The sequence below is a fragment of the Drosophila persimilis genome, unplaced genomic scaffold (genome assembly GCF_003286085.1).
Source record: "Drosophila persimilis strain 14011-0111.01,24,50 unplaced genomic scaffold, DperRS2 tig00000191-arrow-pilon, whole genome shotgun sequence".
Taxonomy (NCBI): Eukaryota; Metazoa; Arthropoda; class Insecta; order Diptera; family Drosophilidae; genus Drosophila; species Drosophila persimilis.
Genome location: NW_020825298.1, coordinates 1,864,100 through 1,883,130, shown reverse-complemented (window position 1 = coordinate 1,883,130; position 19,031 = coordinate 1,864,100). Strand labels below are relative to the sequence as shown.

General features: G+C 43.9%; 3 protein-coding genes across 4 annotated transcripts in view; 2 read left to right on the top strand and 1 right to left on the bottom strand.

The window, feature by feature from the left end:
- Nucleotides 1-3,698: 3,698 nt before the first annotated feature.
- On the top strand, nt 3,699-9,450 carry LOC6595369. Its single transcript, XM_002020769.2, has 3 exons — nt 3,699-3,779; nt 6,036-6,171; nt 8,404-9,450. Exons 2-3 carry the CDS (start codon nt 6,036-6,038, stop codon nt 8,964-8,966), a joined length of 699 nt encoding a protein of 232 aa, XP_002020805.1. The 5' UTR covers nt 3,699-3,779; the 3' UTR covers nt 8,967-9,450.
- Nucleotides 9,451-11,233, bottom strand: LOC6595370 (U2 small nuclear ribonucleoprotein auxiliary factor 35 kDa subunit-related protein 2). Of its 2 annotated transcripts, XM_026988623.1 has the most exons (4): nt 10,386-11,233; nt 10,221-10,324; nt 9,950-10,106; nt 9,451-9,885 (listed from the first exon to the last, which is right to left on the bottom strand). In XM_026988623.1, exons 1-4 carry the CDS (start codon nt 11,213-11,215, stop codon nt 9,471-9,473), a joined length of 1,506 nt encoding a protein of 501 aa, XP_026844424.1. In that variant the 5' UTR covers nt 11,216-11,233; the 3' UTR covers nt 9,451-9,470. The 2 variants fall into 2 exon arrangements, with proteins under 2 accessions (XP_026844424.1, XP_026844425.1); XM_026988624.1 differs by lacking the exon at nt 9,451-9,885 and having other exon boundaries at nt 10,049-10,076; nt 10,196-10,324.
- Nucleotides 11,234-13,738: 2,505 nt separating this feature from the next.
- The window catches only part of LOC6595371 (limbic system-associated membrane protein), a 67,413-nt gene continuing 62,120 nt past the window's right edge, over nt 13,739-19,031 (top strand). Inside the window, exon 1 of the mRNA XM_002020771.2 lies at nt 13,739-14,125. Coding sequence (XP_002020807.1) covers nt 14,083-14,125 — 43 coding nt within the window. The 5' untranslated portion in view covers nt 13,739-14,082. The remainder of the gene's footprint in view (nt 14,126-19,031) is intronic.

Below are 19,031 nucleotides of genomic sequence, written 5' to 3'. Positions count from 1 at the left end.
CTCATTTAATGTTTAGTTGTTGATTTTTGTATTTTTTGATGGCTACAGCTATGTAGCAGAGCTTCTTGGCCGTAAAACAAGTTGCAATTACGCACGGGCCCCGGACAGCCTTCACGCATTCCCCAGATGAGTTGAGGTCCGCACTGCTGACGCTGACCCATTCAATGTTAATGATAGAAATTCTATATGGCCAATCAATGCTATCTAACCAAAACCAAAAAAACCGCAAGCATAAAACGAAAAGTGAACTAAAGTTCAATTCAAAAATTGAACAGCAGCTTCAAGTCGAGTCTGAGACCGAGTCCGAATCGAAGTCCGAAACCGATCCAATCCAATCCAATCAAATCCCATAATTCAAGCTAAGGTCAGCTTCAGGCTATTCTTTGGCTTGTGTCTGTTGTTTAAATAGATTGATTATTTTTGTTGCTATTTGTGCTATTGTTGACTCGACAATTTGCATCTTGATTTTGTGATTTTGTGATGTGTGTATTATGTATTTGTTTCTTTATTTTTGCTCAAACGCAACGCATCGCATTGAAGCGGAAGCCTCGCGGAATCTGCTTCAGATCTTAAGATACTGCTGCTGGTGATGCTGGGTGCTGGTGCTGCTGCTGCTGTTTCTGGTGTCGACGGGTGCTTCCGCGCTCAGGGCAAACTGATCTTGTTTAAAGTTGTATAAGTTTTTTTGCTTTCGAACCGCTCTTCATGTTTTGCTTCAGATTATGGAAATGCGGTGCGGGCCACATCTGCGTAGATACATAGAGATACAGAAATAAAGCATGGATAGCCATTCGCGTGCCATTGTAGTTGCAAAAGGTTTTATGTTTCGGCGAAGGTCGGGCATCGCATAAAACTGTCAATCAATTTGCTTTTTTGAATGACTAGCTCACGATGCGTATTAGCAATGTTTTTCAGAAGAGATCTCCCTGAGATGACTAAACCGATTTGCCCAGAATGTATCACATAGCCTCTTCTGTTCCAATTGACGCTTGTCAGGTCTCGTTTTCCAGCGGCTTTTGAACTTCACAAGGTCGATCGGTGGCTGGCGAAGGCAGAGCCGCAGGAAGTGCAGGCATCTGTAAAAAAACACACACAAAAACCCGAATTCAAAAACCAGATTCAAGGGCGAAAATGTACAATAACTGACGTCAAAAAAAGGGGAAAAAGGAAGGAAAAACATTCAACGGATGCAACAGATGCAAAAAGATGTTGAGATTTGCGGATGCAAGCTTCAAGAAGCGTCAAGAACATTGTCGATTTGCATTCAAATTATTAAGTGGAAACAATGGCTGTAGATGATTCTTGGGAAGGGAATCAGAGGCATTTTGTTGAGTTCTTTAATTGCAGAGCGCCACAGCGTTTTGCTACGAAGATTTCCTGGCAAACGGAGAAGAATCAAACATAATTATATTTAATCAATGTGAAATAATCTACGCCAAAATGTCCTTTCAAGGAAAGAGACGAAGGATTATATATATCTATAGTCTAGAAAACTGAGGAGATTTGTCAAAAGCGATTCTTTCAATGTTGAAGGTAAGGAATGATGTAGGCAAAGATATAACTGGAATGCGACGATGAATCACCAGAGGAATCGATGTTCTCCGAATCGGTCAATCGAACTTTTCGGAAACGGAAGACCTTCAAAAGAACTCACAAGAAAACCGTCAATAAAACCCCCAAGAAGTCCGAAGCACCCGTGAGAGCCCCGCCCAAAAATCGATGTCTGATGAAAAGACTGGACTCTGGCCGTGCACCAACAAGAAACTTTCTTGGGTTTTTTTTAGGTTACAAACATAATTATAGCCCAAATAAAACGATGAATGTAGTATCACATGTTGAGCGAAGTCTGAGAGTTATGTGGCCAAATACCTTTGTACTTCCCCTGCGATTCCATCCTTGATCAACGTGACCAGCCTTCGTGCTAGTCACCAACCGAAATGTTTCCCAATCGCACAAGTATTATGTGTATTTTTCTTCTTTTTTCTTTTGTATTTTTTGGCAATTTGAACTTAGCACCGAACAGCTAAAGTGTAATTAATTTGGTGTCGGTGTTAATCTGTTGGGCCAACACCATTCAGGGCTTTGGCACATGGCCCCTCCCCAAGGCAGGTGACTGCCGGACTTTAAAAGAGTAATATATTAATAGGGCTAATTAAAATATGCAAAGGGGCAGGGCTGAGCTCCTCCCCGTGGAGAGGGAGCAGCTGGAATTGGAGGTGCTGTGTGGCTGCGTGTCTGTGTGTCTGTGTGTCTGTCAGCAGCCCCTCCTTTTGTATGTTCGAACTTCAAATCCGCTTTCAAAATTAGTTCGCTATTAAATGCCACTAAATGGCAAACAAAAGTGCCGCCCAAACAACTTGGCTGAAACATCTTCATGGTCAATTAGCAGACAACAGAAATATAACAAAAATAAAAGTAACAAAACGCACACAAATACCTAAATGAAAATGAAAGACGGAGTCAAAAGAGTCACCCGTCACCAGTCACCCAGTCGCTGGCTGTAAGGTTAAACATTAGAGCTGTCCAAGAGTCACGGGTTCAAAATCCGTCAAATGTCAAGTTGATGATGACAATTAAACAGGATTTTCGACTTGAACTTGCCCCCGAGATGCGTCTTGCGACACAAAATGCGAACCAAATCAATCCCAAATGATTTCAGCGGGGTAGTGGCTGAGGGGATTTACTCGCACACAGGCACATAATAAATTACATAATCAAGAAATTAATTTGCATATTTATGAGCGAAAATAAAAAGTCAACACATAACATAAAACTCTACAACCTTTTAAGAACAAAACCCGAATAACTCTCAGATCCGGCTGGCACTGCCAAGCACGCAAGGGGGCCCCGTCGAAGCGGGGGCGTTTACGAGACCCAGTCTCTGGGGCCATCCTTTCCCCCACAAAACAGCCAGTTCATTCACATGGCAATTAAACAAAAATGGGCAATTTTTGTTTGAGCATTTTGGGAAGGAGAAAGAAAAAAACCCATGGAGAAGCGACCAAATCGAACCGCTTTCAGCGCGTGCGCAAAGGCCGAGCGCGGAAGCCACAAGCCGAAAAAAGAAGCCAAATCATCAGTGTTTTCTGTTTTAATGGCATTTCGAAAGGCTTTTCAAGATCAAGGCCTAGCGCAAAAACACTCTACCAAAAAAAAACAAATTTGATATATGGTATGTGGCAGGCAGGGAGATGGATGAGCAGAAGGTGCGCCAAGTGTTTGCATAAATCGATTCGTGAATACTATAACAAAATATTGGGATATACTCGGGCTCGAATCGAGTGCCATGCACTACAACGATCACTACTTAATGGATCTATCCGAGCTATAAAAAACGATCAAACTACAGTTTGGGCTGAGACAAAAGCTTGCTTTAAATAAAAAGTAAATAAATAAGAAAAAAAAACGCTAAAAAAAAGAACGTCTGGGGGTATAAATATTTATAGACAAGAGTTGTCGCCATCGTCTAAAAGATGTTCTGGCCAACTCATCTCGTGGAGATTTTGTTGCTTTAAGCCAGAAAGCTTGACGAAGCTGCCGCTGCCGTTGCCGCTGCCGCTGCCGAAGCTGAGGCCGAGAGCCGAACTCTGAAACGCCGTCACCATCGCAGCTTTTCAAGCTGCACGAAGTGGCACCTGGCAGGGGGATCTCGACTATAAAACACTTTGCTGCTGCCAATTGACTTTTGTTTTCGTTTGCGTCTGGTCTCGTCTGGTTGTCTCCCTTTGAAAGAGTGGACAATACAGCGGTGTGAAGTGTTACCCGAAAAGCAAGCAAAGGTAAGCACCAGACCCGCGTTCAAGGATATACAGTGTCTCTATATACATACTGTGTGTGTATGTGTGTGAACAATCAAAGGACTACCAGACAAGTGTGTGATAAAATATGCCTAAACCCGAAACAATTGTAGTGCTGTGAGCTGTTGAAGGATATGATATGGAAGCTTGATAAACCCATTCCCATCCCGACACAAATGAAAAAAACCCCATTCAGAACTTGAAAGACCAGAATAAATGAGAACTAAAGTTGATTTCACGGGAGAGTCTTCAGAAAACGAGTTCGTTGCCTCAGTCATTTGTTGAAATGCTAATGTTTCTGTTCTGTTCCAAGAACAAGGAACGTGTGATCTTGATCATTTAAAGAAAGAATCTTAAAATGAAAAATTAGCCTAAAGATTCCAAGAATTTCCCAGCTATACACATATATCTTTCTGTTCAAACTTTAAGCAGTTCTGTTCCCACTAAAAAGTACACATTCCATGGCTGAAAATTGAAAAGTTTGCGCAAGCTGCAAATGAAAATGTTCATAACCCATAACCTCTCGAAGAAAAGGGCCGAAAAAGAGAAACACACGATTATGTACGACCACGGGCTGTAAAGGGTACTGACTGACGTCTGACGGAACGGCAGTGATCTGTGGAACCCCAGAGCCCAATCTATATAATTAAATGCATCATCAGCCGCGTCGACTGATGGATTAACATGCATGAAACGAGGCATGGGAGACGGGGACCGTGGAGTGGGAAACAATCAAGTGCCAAGGCGCTGATGGACAAATTACAAAACGCAACAAATGAACAAACAAAATAACGATAAACCAAAAAAGAAACAAAAATACCCGTAGATATTGAAATGCATATTTCCAAACGCGTTTGTTTGACCGATGGATGGACTGATGGACGGGCTGAGAGGCGCGTTTCACGTTTGAACTCTTCAGTTCGGAAATGTCGCTGCCGCTGTCGCTGTCGAAAATGAAATAAATAATGGGCAGGCCATGCTTCGAAATCCACTTTTCATTATGCATGAAATTGATCTCTTTGAATTTCCAAACCAGCCACTGGCCGCCGTTGATAAGCGGAGTCATTAATGATTTATAGTTGCCAAATCAGCGGACAGCAGGCGGTCAAATCAACGCGATAAATATCAATGGGAGATACGCAATCAAATCGAAGCGAATTTAATTAATTTCATAGATCAATCCCTGTCTGGGGACATTGAGCCCCGATGAATGAGCATTGCATTGCATTAGCATAAGGAATAGAAACAGCTTAGAGTTTAATTAAAATGCTAAAGACGTGGAAGGTTCTAGCCCGGCCGGACCTGCAGACACGCAACGTCGGAAAGCAGGCGATAAAAAGTCAATAAAACCAGTTAAGGTCAGCCCCAGAGCCCCAAAGCCCCCAGCTTGTGTAATCAACATGTTTGCTGTGGCTGCCGCTAAAGCTGATGCAGATGCTAAATGAATTTGTACACCCTACTTTGTGCAGGCCATAACTATTTTGAAGTGGCGTTTGTCAGGCGGAGAAGGAAACACTTTCCGATGTGATGCAGATGGAGACCGCCTGGTCCCTTAGTTCTAGAGGTGTCTTGTAAAACATCATCGAAAGCTCCCTTAGGAATACGGGCTCTACAAGGGTATCTCTTGCTGCGGTACACGCATTTATGTTTCTTATGAATAATGTGATGTGCTGGCGATGATCTGGCCGCTGCTCGATGCTCGATGCTCGATGCTGATCACGTTGCCGCTGCGCCACAATAAAAATAATAAAGTCTCAAGTGTCGTCGCCACCATCAGCCATCAGCCATCGGCCAGCAGCCAACGCCAGCAGCCATCGGCGCTTGGTAGTCAGTGTGGCAGTGTGTCAGTGGCCGCTCTCAAGTGCCCCCGGGGGCAACCGGTTGCGCATCCTTGACATAAAAACCGATCTCACACGCCAGCTTACATCTTTGATTCGCCATCGAGTTGAAAAATTATACAAAATTGCGTATACGCACGCATTGGTGAAGCGGACAAAAGGGCGCGGTGCGGAATGGAATGGCATCTTTATCGCTCAATAATCGTGTACAAATTTATGTTAATGACAACGTGTTAACAATTTACATATCCGTAGCTGTAGCCGTATCTCCATCTTTAACTGTACGAAAAACTTGCCAAATCGGACAAATGAATGGCTGGTTTTACCATATTTTACTTTGACTTATTTACAAACGTTTTACTCACGCTTTTTCCACCCATTCTTGTCTTTGTTTTTGCAGATGAAAGTCACTTTGGCGATAGCGGCTTTCTGCGTGGTGGTGGCCTGCGGCAATGCGGCCAGAACCACCACAACGACCACAGCGACCAAGCCGGGTCGCTTCCTCTCACTGCCCGTGCCCGCCAAGTGCGCCAGCCGTAAGTATTCCAATCCAAATCTAAAGTTTAGATATAAATGGGCCTCAAAAATGCACTGGGCGAAAAGTAAAAGTGGGGAGACGTGTTGAGAATATTAAGCCATTGTCAGTCGGCTCATCGTTTTCCAAGTTTGCACTTGAAATTGTTGGGCAATGCGACGTGTGGGTGTAGCCACAGCTCCACAGCGCCACAGCACCACAGTGGTGCGGGGGCTGGCCTGAAGGTCGCTGACGTGTTTTGTTAGCATTTGTTTTAATAGTTTTAACACACACTTTCTTTGCCTGGCTATTTTTAAAAATTAAATTCCACAAAGCTTGTTTAGGTGCGGGCTCTGATGTGAGCTCTAGTTCAACGGGAGCGGGTCCTACACGCAGAACCAGTTGCGGAGTATTTCTTCATCAATTGCGTATGTTTTCGAAAGAGAACTTGTTATATTTGATTACTCCATGGTAATACCTAATCGTTTCTGCTTCATCTGGCACGGCATAGCTTGACCGAAACTATCAAGAACCGAATAAACTAGGTCCTTGTGCGAAACACTCTTACTTCCAGTGCAAGAGCTGCCTGCTGTACGTAATCGGTGCTGCCAGTCATCGCTTGAGATTGCACAAATTGCATCAGGGTTCAGACGGGTAGGCGGCCAGGCGGCCAGGCAAAACGCTTAAACAATAGCATCATCATCACCACTGCATATCCGGTACACTAATGAACACTTTGCAGTTATTGCTAATTAGACAAACCCTAACACACACCCAACCACACAGGAAAATACATATACAATATGTGTGGTGTGCAGTCATATACAGGTCGAGCAGTTAAACATGCAACTTAATTTTGGGGCGTCACAAAGTTGCATTTCCAGTTTGGTTGCTGCTGCGATTTAGATCTTTCATCTTTTTAGAAACTTCCAGTTATACAGGCGCAAGTTTTTGTAGGTCTCAAATAGTTAAATCAACTGATTAACTATTCAAAACTTAATTGCCTTTTGTGGACGAACAACAATGGCACTCTCCCAGGCATGCATTCGCCTAATCATTAACATTCGAAAACGGTCTGGTTTTTCTAAGTCATATTCGACGAGGTGCTTCGTATGTATTTCTAAGGTATACGTTTACTCGACCAGGCGCTTGGGGCTTTTTCTAAGCCATGTTCGAGAGACGAAAAGGGGGTTTTCTGTGGAAATTAACAGCTCATTTACAGATGCCAATCGCAAAAACTGAAATGCTGCAAGCGCTAGCGCTACTACCTGATTATTATGCAAGTTTTTTCAAGCTAGAGGAAAATAGTATACAGCCGAAGAAAGTGAGGCATTGAGTATTGAATGTTGGGTACTTTTTGTTTATTGCCTTGACCCGGGTGCCACACCACACCACAGCACAAAGGAGCCTGGAAATGTGTGATGGGGAAATTGGAAGCGGCAGCTTAAATAAATAATAATGTGCAAACAATGGCAAATAAGGCCATTATGCGGGGACTTAAGCTGATTTGACGTGAAGTCAGAGGCTGGAAATTGCAAAAGTGACGGCTGCAACTGCGCCGCCCGCCCGTAAAAGCGGCTTAAAGAGCGACGCGGCTAATGACGCGTGCCAGCAGCAGTGAAAAAAGGCTATAGGCTAGAGGGGGCCAGGGACCAGGGGCAAGGGGCGTGGGGCGTGTGCTTGGGGCGTGGCATATCGCACATATAGCTAATCAAATGGAAGCTGGCGAAAAGGTGCAGTAGCCAAACGGAGGCAGCGATGTGAAACAAGTTCGAGAAAGAGCAGAAGAAGCAGGAGACATGGACGGGGACTGGTGGCACAATGGCCCCACAGATGTGCCTCCAAACACCACCACTGGCTTTTAGGAAGCGCGGGGGCCTCGCCTCCCATTGTTGCCCCGTAGACAAACAAAGGCACACAAAACCTTTTGCGATGCACAAAACAGAGGCAGACAGTAGCTCCAGCTCTCGGTGTGGCAGCAGTAGCAGTAGCAGCGCAAAAAAGAAGCATGCTGCATAAATTGCGAAGATTGCGTAACCTCTCGGGGCCCCGAGTGGGGAAGTTGTGTAAGGCCCGTGGCGTTTTTGCTTTTTCGCCAATGGATGAGGTATCCGACGAGGCATCGGAGGTACAGAGGTACAGGTACAAGTCCATTGCTTTGGGACTCGCATTGAAATTGAAATTGAACTCGGGACGATGATAACCGGTCTTGAGCCACACCCAGGCTAATCGCACTCTCTATCTTTTGTTGCAGGCCCCAAGGAGTTCTCCTACCGCGGCAAAAACATGTTCCTAACCACCCACGTGCCCGCTTTGGCCAACAAGAAGGTCGACTGGCTGGATGGCCGTAACCTGTGCCGCGAATACTGCATGGACCTGGTGGCTTTGGAGACCCAAGAGAAAAACAATCTGATCTTCCGTGTGATCCAGCAGAACGACGTCCCATACATCTGGACAGCGGGCCGCATCTGTGACTTTGCTGGCTGCGAGAACCGTCCCGATCTGGAGCCCAAGAGCGTCTATGGATGGTTCTGGTCCGCAACCCGCGAGAAGATCCAGGCCACCAACCGCATTCCTCAGGGATGGGGCTACAATCCCTGGTCGCAGACCGGCCACAAGAAGCGTCCACAGCCCGACAATGCCGAGTACGATATCAACCAGACCAAGGAGCAGTGTCTGTCCGTGCTGAACAACGTCTACAACGATGGCATCGCATGGCACGATGTTGCCTGCTACCACGAGAAGCCCGTCATCTGTGAGGACAACGAGGAGCTGCTGCGCTATGTGGCTGCCACAAATCCTGGCATTCGTCTATAAGAAGGTCGTGTTGTTTGCCTAATTTTAAAGCTACTTATTATAATATTCCTTAAACGAGTTTTTGTATAATTTTTGTTTGTATGTGTACGACGAAAACGGAAGAAAGCAAGACAAATAGACTTTAGAATTTATAATTTCCGATCTTACCACCTACATGCACACTACCACCACATATGTATATGTGCTCCTTCTCTCACCCCCAGCACCCACTCGTACTCCCTTCCCTTATACTATATTTCACTTTATCGTTCCGAAACTGCCAATTTTACACGTAGAACCCCCTTCCGTGGTAAACAATTGAGTCGAATTCCGACCACTGCACACACAAAGTGACGAAATATTTATACTGGACCTTTGCTCTTACTTTCATCTATACAACACATTGAAATTGAATCTCTTTAGTATTCTTGTTTGAGACACTCATATTTCCACCTCCTCCCATAAAGAGATTGAATAAAATTTTGTAAAGTCCCATAAAACAAAATTAAATAAATACCGTGGTTTTTATTTTCGAGATCTTTGATGGAACTGAGGGGATCTGGAGCAATTGTGATCTCTGTGGAAACTCAATTCCTGGTGGGATCTAACCGATGTGGGGGACTTTTCACCATATATTCTAGGGCTAGGACTACTATCACGATTCGATCTGGAGGAGTGGCAATCAGTATTTGATTTATATGAGCTGCGATCTCTTCTAGAAGAGTATTCGCGATTAGATCTGGATGAGCTGCAGTCTGTCCTACGATCACTGCCATTTCTTGCTCTGGAATGATGCTCTGTGCGGCGGGGACTCTTGAGATCGTGCTCTCTTCTCGACGTCTGAATATGATTGCCCAATCCCTTGGAGTTCTCCAGTTCTAATTCAGGACTCTCCGACCAGCGCCAGTTCCTGGCTCTATCATCGTCACCGTCATTCCAGCTGCAAAAATTAAACATATGTATATTTAGTACTTATAGAATGGACGAACTATATATGACCTTACCTTGGAGTCTTCGGCATGGGAGACTTTCCTGAATTGCGGGCACTTCTTGGTGTATTCGTGTACTCCAAATCCTTGTTGAACAAATTGTTCGGATTGCGAAACAAATGCAGATAGCCGCAGCTATTACCTTTGGGACATTTGCGTGTTAAGGACAAACCTTTAAGAATCAATAGATTTGGATAAAAATGGTATAATAAATAAGAGATGCGTGATTGCAAATGATTGGTTTGTTTTGTCAAAGGATACGGCTCTTGGCATGCAGTTCACGTACCGCAGACCGCGCCACGCCAGGTGTGAAGATTAGAGAACTCCACGTTGAGGCGCCGGGACGCATAGTAACGACCTTGCAGATTGATAAAGGCACGCAAGGCACACCTGAAAAGGAAGAGTAAATTAATTAACGGAACTCGTTTATGGATTGAGGGGCTAGACAAACTTCTCATTCGCGTATTCCACAAAGACATGACCACTAAGATGTTCCAGCGTATTCCTCAAAGCACGAAAATTTACAATTTTCCCAAATTTCTCCAGCTCTGTGACGGCATCATTGAAAAACTCATCATAGTCGCTGCGCAGATCGTGCTCAGTCATCTCCAAGCCTTCATCGCCGCTGGCGTACTCCTTGTGCACTTTCTTGTCATGCAGCAGCGAATGGCTGAAAAAGTGGCGGATCAACAAGATCCTTCCCAGCATGGGTCGTCTGTGGTTAAAGGTGCAGCTGTGGCCGTAGCGGCAGGAGTTTGTGCGAGTGAAGAACTCGCATGGTCGCTCTTCGGGGTGCGTCTCCACCATACGCAACAGATGATCCGGAGGTTTTTCCAGCTTTGCGTTGTGCAGATATTCGTCCATGCTCTTCATCATCGATTCGAATTCGTCGGCAGCTCTTTCGGCCAACGTTTGTCGTTCCTGGCGCCGCTTTTCCTGCTCCTCCTTTCGTTTAGTCAGCGCCTTTGCCTCTTCATCCTTCAAGCGTTCTACTTCCTCCTCCTCCTGGCGCCGCTTGGCCGCATCCAAACGAAATTGCCGCTGGGCGAGTGCTTCACGTCGGAGCCAGGCTTCCTCCTCCTCCTGCTGTTGGCGCTCGGTAGCCAAACGCTGGAAATTCTCCAGCTCCGACTGCTTTTGGAGCCATTTGTGGTATTCGGGGTCTTCCAGTCGCCTGGCTTCTGCTTCTTGCTCCTGCCTGTCACGCTCTTTGGCATGCTTCTGTCGTCGCCATTGCCTTTGTTTCTTCTTTATCAACAGTCGTCGGGCTCTGGAACGCATTCCAAAAGTTTTTTAATTTTTTATTTATTTATTTACCAGCATTTTATTTATTATTTTACTTATCGATAAATATCGGAAATATACCGAAACATACCGTCTCACTTAAAAAATATACCGTAAATATACTGACGAATTCAAGTTATATTTTACATATTCCTCGTTTTTTATCTTCCGTGGAATATTCTCGGCTATATAGCACATTTAGCCATGCCCACATAGTTTTATACGATTTATGAAACATTTGTCTACTTAACTGGTTTATTCCAAATACTTGCTTTTAGTGTATTTAAACAAAAACAATGCATAAACAAAGTAGTTCCAAAAAAAAACAGTCGCAATGTTGTTGGTATTTAAAGACATTATGCGTGTATAGGCATTTTTACACCCTATTTCGCTAATTTTGTTATTATTTATTAAGACCTTTTCTCAAATTGATATGTTTTTGACTTATTCATGTGTATTATTAGTATCTTGTATATATTTATGTCGATCCTGATACCTACTGAGCGTTGGAAGACAAACGTATTCACAGTTCTATAACATCCATTTCCCCCAGGGTATGTGTGCTTGGAACTAGCAACATGTTTGTGTATGGAATGAGACTCATTGTTGCAATAGCGAAACTGTGGCGAATCGGGTATTGCCTATATTTCAAGCTATATAGATTTGCCAACTTAGCTTTATCCCATAGATAAATGCATTTTCTACAAGATTGCTTCTTTTAATTACCTTTATGTATTTTATTTTGACCAAAAAACGGGTTTCAAGTAAATGTTGCCGCAACTTTTGTGTATGGAATGCGCAACATTTGTGTATGGAATGAGACTCATTGTTGCTAAAGCGAAATGGGGCGAACTGCGGCGAACTGCGGCGAATTCAAATTCCTCATATTCTTTGTTCCGTTGAATAATACTATCTATATGGAACATTTAGCCATGCCCACGCAATTTTATACGATTGATGAATCAATTCTATACATGATTGGCCTATTCGAAATACTTGCATTAATTGGATTTCTATATAACATTGAAAATTAAATTAATAGATGACAAAAATACCATTTAGCACTAAAAAACACCTCAGGGAGCGCGGCGAAAACCAGTTTCTACAGTATATACGGTCTCATTTGAAAAAAATACCGAGTGGTGCGCGCCAAATCGAACTTTTTTGAATGTGAGCGACAAGGATTTAAATGTTGTCAACCGGGCCTTTATCTCTGCCCACATAATTTTATACGATTAATGAATAAATTTTCTACTTAACTGGCCAGTTTTTAGTCCTTGCTTTTATTGTATTTTGACTAAACAAGGTTTAAGCAAAATAGTTCAACAAAAAAACAGTTGCAATGTCGCTGGAATTTGAAGACATAACGCTTGTATAGGCCTTTGTATACCCTTTTTCCTCAATTCTATAACATCCATTTCCCCCAGGGTATGTTAGCAGCATGTTTGTGTATGGAATGGGACTCATTGTTGCTAAAGCGAACTGCGGCGAATTCAAATTCGATTCAAAAAAACGACCAATTCCTCATATTCTTTGTTCCGTTGAATAATACTATCTATATGGAACATTTAGCCATGCCCACTCAATTTTGTACGATTGATAAATCAATTCTATACATGATTGGTCTATTCGAAATACATGCATTTATTGGGTTTTTATATAAAATTGAAAATTAAACTAATATTAAATGTCAGCGATGTTTTTTGAACTACAGGTGGAGAACTATCGATTGCACTGTCGATGTTTTTCGAAAACCTATCGTATACTATCGATGGTGTCCACTATCGATTGCAGTGCCGATGTTTTTCGAAAACCTATCGTATACTATCGATGGTGCCCACTATCGATAGCAGTGTGACCGCGGTCTTATCGTTAAAATATATCGTCCCACAGAAATATTTCAAAATATACGGTCTCATTTGAAAAATATAACGAGTGGTGCGCGCCAAATCGAACATTTTTGAATGTGAGCTCCCGGTTATGGTTGCAGCTCGGATTCGTCCATCGTGGCGCGGCTTATGGAGTCCGAGGCGACTCTGTTCAAGTAATGCACCCGCGACGCGTCTCGAGGACGAGGGAACGTCGCAATTTAGTGTTAGTGGGCTTTCAAAATATGTATAACTTTATATATTTGAGCGGAAAATGGAACGGAGCCGCCATATAGGCTTTACTTTAGAGCTATTACATTGCACTGTAGCCACCTGGCGTAAAATAGTACTATACAGTGTTATTTGTTATAAAACCAAGTTTGCGCCTATCTTTGCGCCTTGTTTTATATCAGGTTTTATAGCAGATTTTATACTGTTATACTATTTGTAATTGTTATATAGCTGCTATAATTTGTGCTATAATTATATAGCTCCTCAAAGCTTGAAGCTTTTCACCATGAACTTTGCCCCTCATTTCGAACTGCGATTGTGTTGCAACAACACTTTCATGCCCCAAATGTTGCTCGGCTCGACGGGAGAAAATGCTCGGAGAAAAAAAAATCACATTCAATTTCTGAAATTTGTGCGCGTTGGTTCTGTACACTTCGTCTCTCTCACTCCCCCACATATAGTGTATCGCCGTCTCGTTCTGTCCGGTGGCTCCATCTCGCTCTCGCCGGCTAAGCTGGTCGTGAGATTTCGCTCGGATCCGACTCTCCGGTGGATCGGATCCAAAAAACAACAAGAGGCAAACAACAAAAACTGCAAAACTAAGTCAAAACAATTGAAGTGAAATTCTCGCGGCACAATTTTGATATTAGATAAACGAGATAATTCTTCCCGCCGCGGGCACTGCGAGTGGAACTGAAATCTGTGGCCTAGAACCAGAGCCACATCAAATATTATTAATAACAATCAGTAAAAGTGGAAAACGCGATGCGGCTAATTGGATTTATGCTAAATTTGGCAGCCCTAACAGGTGAGTGACTTTTCGGCCCAGCCAGTCCAGCCCTGGCCTGACATTGGGGTGGTGTGGTGTGGGGTGGGGTCCCGTCCCGTCCCTCCTTCCCGTTACGTTCTCTGTTTTATTTTCGGTCTCATGGACAGACTTTATTATGTTCTTTCCGTTGCCTTTGAACAGTTACGAGTTTTAGGTTCATTCATATTGCTGTTGTTTTCTACCCGATATTCGTGTAAAAGAAAGAACGAGTAATATTAAAAGATCACAAAGGTACAACCACAATCCATGAAAGATATGGAGATATGACTTGGTTGAATTGTATAAATATAAAAGAAATGAGGAACAGGTTTTTCTGTTGAGGGTATTTCTTCGTCGTACCATCAATAATATTCTTTCTTATTTTTGTTGCAATTTTCCTTTCATTTTCCACCAGTTCCGTTTTTATCAATATTTGCTGTCGGTATTTAGTTTTCTAGCTCAAGTGTCTCGTGGCTAATAGAAAATCGATGCCACATTGTTGCATATGAAGCCTCTGCTCTGTATCTAACAGATATGAAAGTATCTGTTGCACTTCGACTCGTACTCTGCTGTGGCGATATTTGCCCTCTGTCTTTGGATCAATTTCTACGGCACTAAAAGTTCGTGGGGCTGTTTTTTTTTTTGGGTGGTACTTCAATATTAAGCTCCCTTTGAATGGCATTTCCATAGCCTGGCACATGCTTCTGATTTTCCAACGGGCCGGCGCTTCCATTTTCCCATTTCTGGCTGACACAGCCCCGACACTTCAATCTGCATGCTCCACATTTATGTGGCACTGCATTTTTGCTCTCTTCTCTGACTCTTTCCTTTGATTTTATCTCCTTCTCCTACCATGACTTGCTCTCTCTCTCTCTCTGGCTCTGATTGTTTTTTCTTCTTACTCAGCCTCAGCCTCAGAATTGTTCCTACAAATATTTAATTTAAGTCCTGTGTCATCTCTTGCCAAAGGGTATCATCAATTTATGTCACACTTTGTAGTGCAATTAAGAAGCAGAGAAGAGTCGAAGGGATAAAGGAGTGAGTAAAACCATTCCTTGTTGCACATTTCAATGTTCTCCACTTTGGGAATACAGATATGGAAAGATATACACAAAATTTAGAAGCTGAAATGAGTCTACATTGCTCCTTCATTGTTTATATTTTGTAGCCTCTAGTGAGAGTAATCATTCATCAGTGTGCAACATTGATGACTCGCTTGTAGTGAGTGCACTGCATCTGCCCCGTCCGAAAACTTTATTCCCTTTGTACTCGGACTATCCGCACTTATATATTATATATACGATGTATATGTACGTATATGCTCTTAGCAGCGGCATCCTCTGCTCCCAAGAACTCGTTGCTGTTATTCCTGTTGCTGTGTCCCACTTGCGGTTTTGTTTAATTACGCATATTACTCCGTCTTTCCCAGTTCCCTGACAACCCGTTCCGACTCCACCGCAACGCCTGTCCTTTCCTCCCACACCGACCACCCACGGCTGCTGCCACTGGTGCTGCCACTGGTGCTGCCACTGCTTCTGCTACTGCTGCTGCTCCTGCCACTGCTGCTGCTGCTGCGGTCACTTACTGACGAGGACGAGTGTCTTTGGTTGGGATCTCTTGAGGCTTGTCGGCAGCAGAGAACATTTCCGGGGTCAAGTCCCGTCAACCGCCCTGCGGTTGTCAAGCATTTCCGCCAGGGATTGTCGAGTGACCAACTGCCTCGGATTGACCAGCAGAGTGACAAAGCCAAGCTAAGCCAAATCGGGGCTGGTTAATTACTTTCCTCGGTTGCCGGGATAAGTGTTCCTCTCTCGCCCGATCAGGTTGCACTCTGGCCAGCTAGTCGGGTGGAATTCCGCTCGAGTAGTCCTGCTGCCTTTCCTTCTCCTGTATTTATCATATTTATCCAGTAAATTCCACAAATTAGAATCAATATGAAGCCCGCACGGGCCCAGGCGCAGGCACAGGCACGGGAACGGGGCACAGTCATTAATTATACAAGCGGCTGCTGTCGCTAATGAGGTAAAGTGTCGACAGCAACGCCTCTGCTGAAAAAGTGTCCCATTACTTTTCGCCGGCACTGTGCCTGCATTACGTTCGTATGTGTGCGCTTTTAATTGAGGGAAAGGTCAGCGCCGCATCGATTTTAATGCCAAACGAACTGAAAGCAAACAGCGCCACGCGGCCCCATGCCAGCCGGAAGAAAGGCGAGCGGAAAATGTGTAAATATCCAAATGTTCTATTCGCTGTGATATCGTTGTAGCAGGTTGGTAGTTTTGACAGATAGTGTACCAATAAAATGGTGTGCAGTTTATGGAGATTTTTACTGTTTTTACTCAGCTGTTAGAGGAGGAGGGGACAATAATCCCCGAATCGTAATGAAAACTCAACATTAAGACAAACAGAAATGGTAGGATGGCAAGACAAACAGCAAGACATGTTTGGATAAGTTATTATATCTTGTAAATATATTCGATATTGAGTGGAATGGGGCTTGTGCACACTATTGAAAACAGGTAAGGGGAACGGGGTGTAAAAGCGATATGTAAAATTCTGATTTTATTTGCAAACAAACACAGAGTAAGAAGTAATCTAGTTAAGAGGTAATCGAAAAGGTAAATAAAGAACTACTTCCTATCATAGACATTAGAAAACACTAAAACAACATCGCCCATTTATGGGAGCCATAAATAATTGTTTACTTTCTGAGCAAGAAGTAAATAAACCTCAAACCATTCATTGATAAGGAACAATTGATTTATACACAAATGTCTGTTACTCGTAAAGGTGCCACAAATGCAGCCCTCTCTCTCCTATGAAATATATGTATATACACACAAATCACCTTGCATTCAATGTCCAGGGGGCTCAAGCGGCAGCGTTTGCCGCTGCGTTTGCTGGGGGCGTGTCAGCAGAGCAGCCCACGCATAGTGCGGCGCTGCCGTTTCAATTTAGTTTGCCACTTAACCCCACACTGTGGCCCTCGCAGCGGTGGGGCCCGGGTCCCGGGTCCCGGCCCGCCACCTTTGGCAGCGCGGGGCGCTGCGCTGCATTGCATGATAAATTGCCACTTGACTTTGCATATTTGTGCTGTCATCGGAGATGCCCGGGAGGGGCTATCGGGGATGGGCTGGCAGAGTGGCGACACACAGCCTCTCCATCATAGCCAGCCACAAAATGGTTTCAGCTCGCCTGCTCTATTGAATTTGCAAAACTTTTGTCCGAACTTTGACTTGTGCTTGGGGTTCGCAGACGTGTGTGTGTGGGTGCATGTTTTCCACAGATACAAACTCATCAACCTTGACATCTCTTAAGTTTTTCGGGTTTTCCGGCTCTCTAGTAGCAGCGGGAGACCCAAAAAATACAAGACAAGGAAGAAATAATAGTTTCGGAGGTCGAAGCTTCAGATACCCTTGCAGATCCATCGTTCTTATGAATGCTTTACCATATAGACATACCTTTACCTTACCTGTTTCCTTCTCTGCATTGGCAAAGATCTGCTTTAAATCATAATACCCGTCTGGAAGGACATCTTAAAGAACTAGCCATTGTTCTGTGCGGCTGGGTGTGTGGCTTTTCATTTAACTGACACATTCAAAAGTGTCCTGTCATCCTTGGTAGCTTTTGCTACTGTTTTCCTCCACCCCTTTCCCACACAGCGCCAGTCATGTTTTCCCATTTTCCGTTTCGCTTTCATTTTGCATGCATGATTTTTGCTTTCCATTCTTGTTGTTTTTGTTGTTTTTTTTGACATTTTCCGTTCGTTTTTGTTATTATTTTTAAAATCCGACAAGCACTCGCTGCTGAGTGGCTGTCAGGTGTCGGGCCGTGCATCGTGCATCTGAGTGTGGAAGTGACACCACGAGGTGTCGCCCCATTTCCCATTTCCCGCCTCTGCACAGCACATCCTCTTATCTATGGTGCCACGCAGAACGAGCGTTTCCACCGAGAGATACTTTCTGAATACTTAATAGGTGTACAGATAGCCCCAGAGGGCCAGAGGCCAATCTTAATATTTAAGCATCTTACGAGCTTGCTGCTCGTGACATCTCTGCTGGAACTGAGAGAGCTACGACCTCTTCAATGATATCAATTGAAAGATTTTCCATTAGAATATTCATAAGAAGAATAGGATTTAATGAGAGTGAGTTTTTCTATATATATTCAAAGGCTATCTAGTCCACAGTTTACAGAGCCTGCTCTAGATTCTCTTGCCACACCTATCTATCCACTTAAGACCATAAAAAGTACGAGTATATCCGCACTTAAAGTCTGCTAGAATTACCATCATAAGTAGATCCACTTCGACCCTTGTTTGCAGCCAAACACCCAGACAAGTTACTGCCTCTGGCATAATAAAACTAAAGCCCAGAGTATCGTTCCCCGTAAGAGTAACCATTGCACTATATTAACAGTTAGCGTCACCGTCACTAGCACCGTCACCGTCACCGTCATAGTCCCATTCATTATCCAGTCCCCCTGGTGGAATGTGGGGGCCTGACAAGTTCGAGTGCAGCACAGTCCGGAGTGGCAGGCACTCTGACATTTCAACAAATTGCGGCAACAATTACAACGCACCGAGAGTCAAACGTCGACGTCCATTTGATGTGGCATGTCCAGAAATCATTGCACTTGTCAGAGAAACAGAGACAGAGAGAGAGAGACAATGTCGGGGGAAAAGCGAAAAGAAAATGCAGATAGAACGGGAAAAAAGTAGTGAAAATGCCATGACATTGTTGAGTATTCAATTTAGATTGTATGATTGTGTGACTGGGTGATTGGGTGTCGCTGGGGTGTCCGTGCGCTGCTTTGTTTATGATTTAATCAATTGCTCATTAATTAAATGCCTTTTCAGCTTATTTCTCAGTTCTTTCGCAACGGAGAAAGGGGGCGGCGATGGTTCAAT

Bases quoted from the DNA above. Each gene is read 5' to 3' on its own strand.
- LOC6595369 (XM_002020769.2), top strand. From the start codon at position 6,036: ATGAAAGTCACTTTGGCGATAGCGGCTTTCTGCGTGGTGGTGGCCTGC. The intron at 6,172-8,403 runs GTAAGTATTCCA...CTTTTGTTGCAG, and splicing joins GCCCGCCAAGTGCGCCAGCC to GCCCCAAGGAGTTCTCCTAC.
- LOC6595370 (XM_026988623.1), bottom strand. From the start codon at position 11,215: ATGCGTTCCAGAGCCCGACGACTGTTGATAAAGAAGAAACAAAGGCAA. The intron at 10,325-10,385 runs GTTTGTCTAGCC...CTTCCTTTTCAG, and splicing joins GTGGAATACGCGAATGAGAA to GTGTGCCTTGCGTGCCTTTA. The intron at 9,886-9,949 runs GTAAGGTCATAT...TAATTTTTGCAG, and splicing joins CCCATGCCGAAGACTCCAAG to CTGGAATGACGGTGACGATG.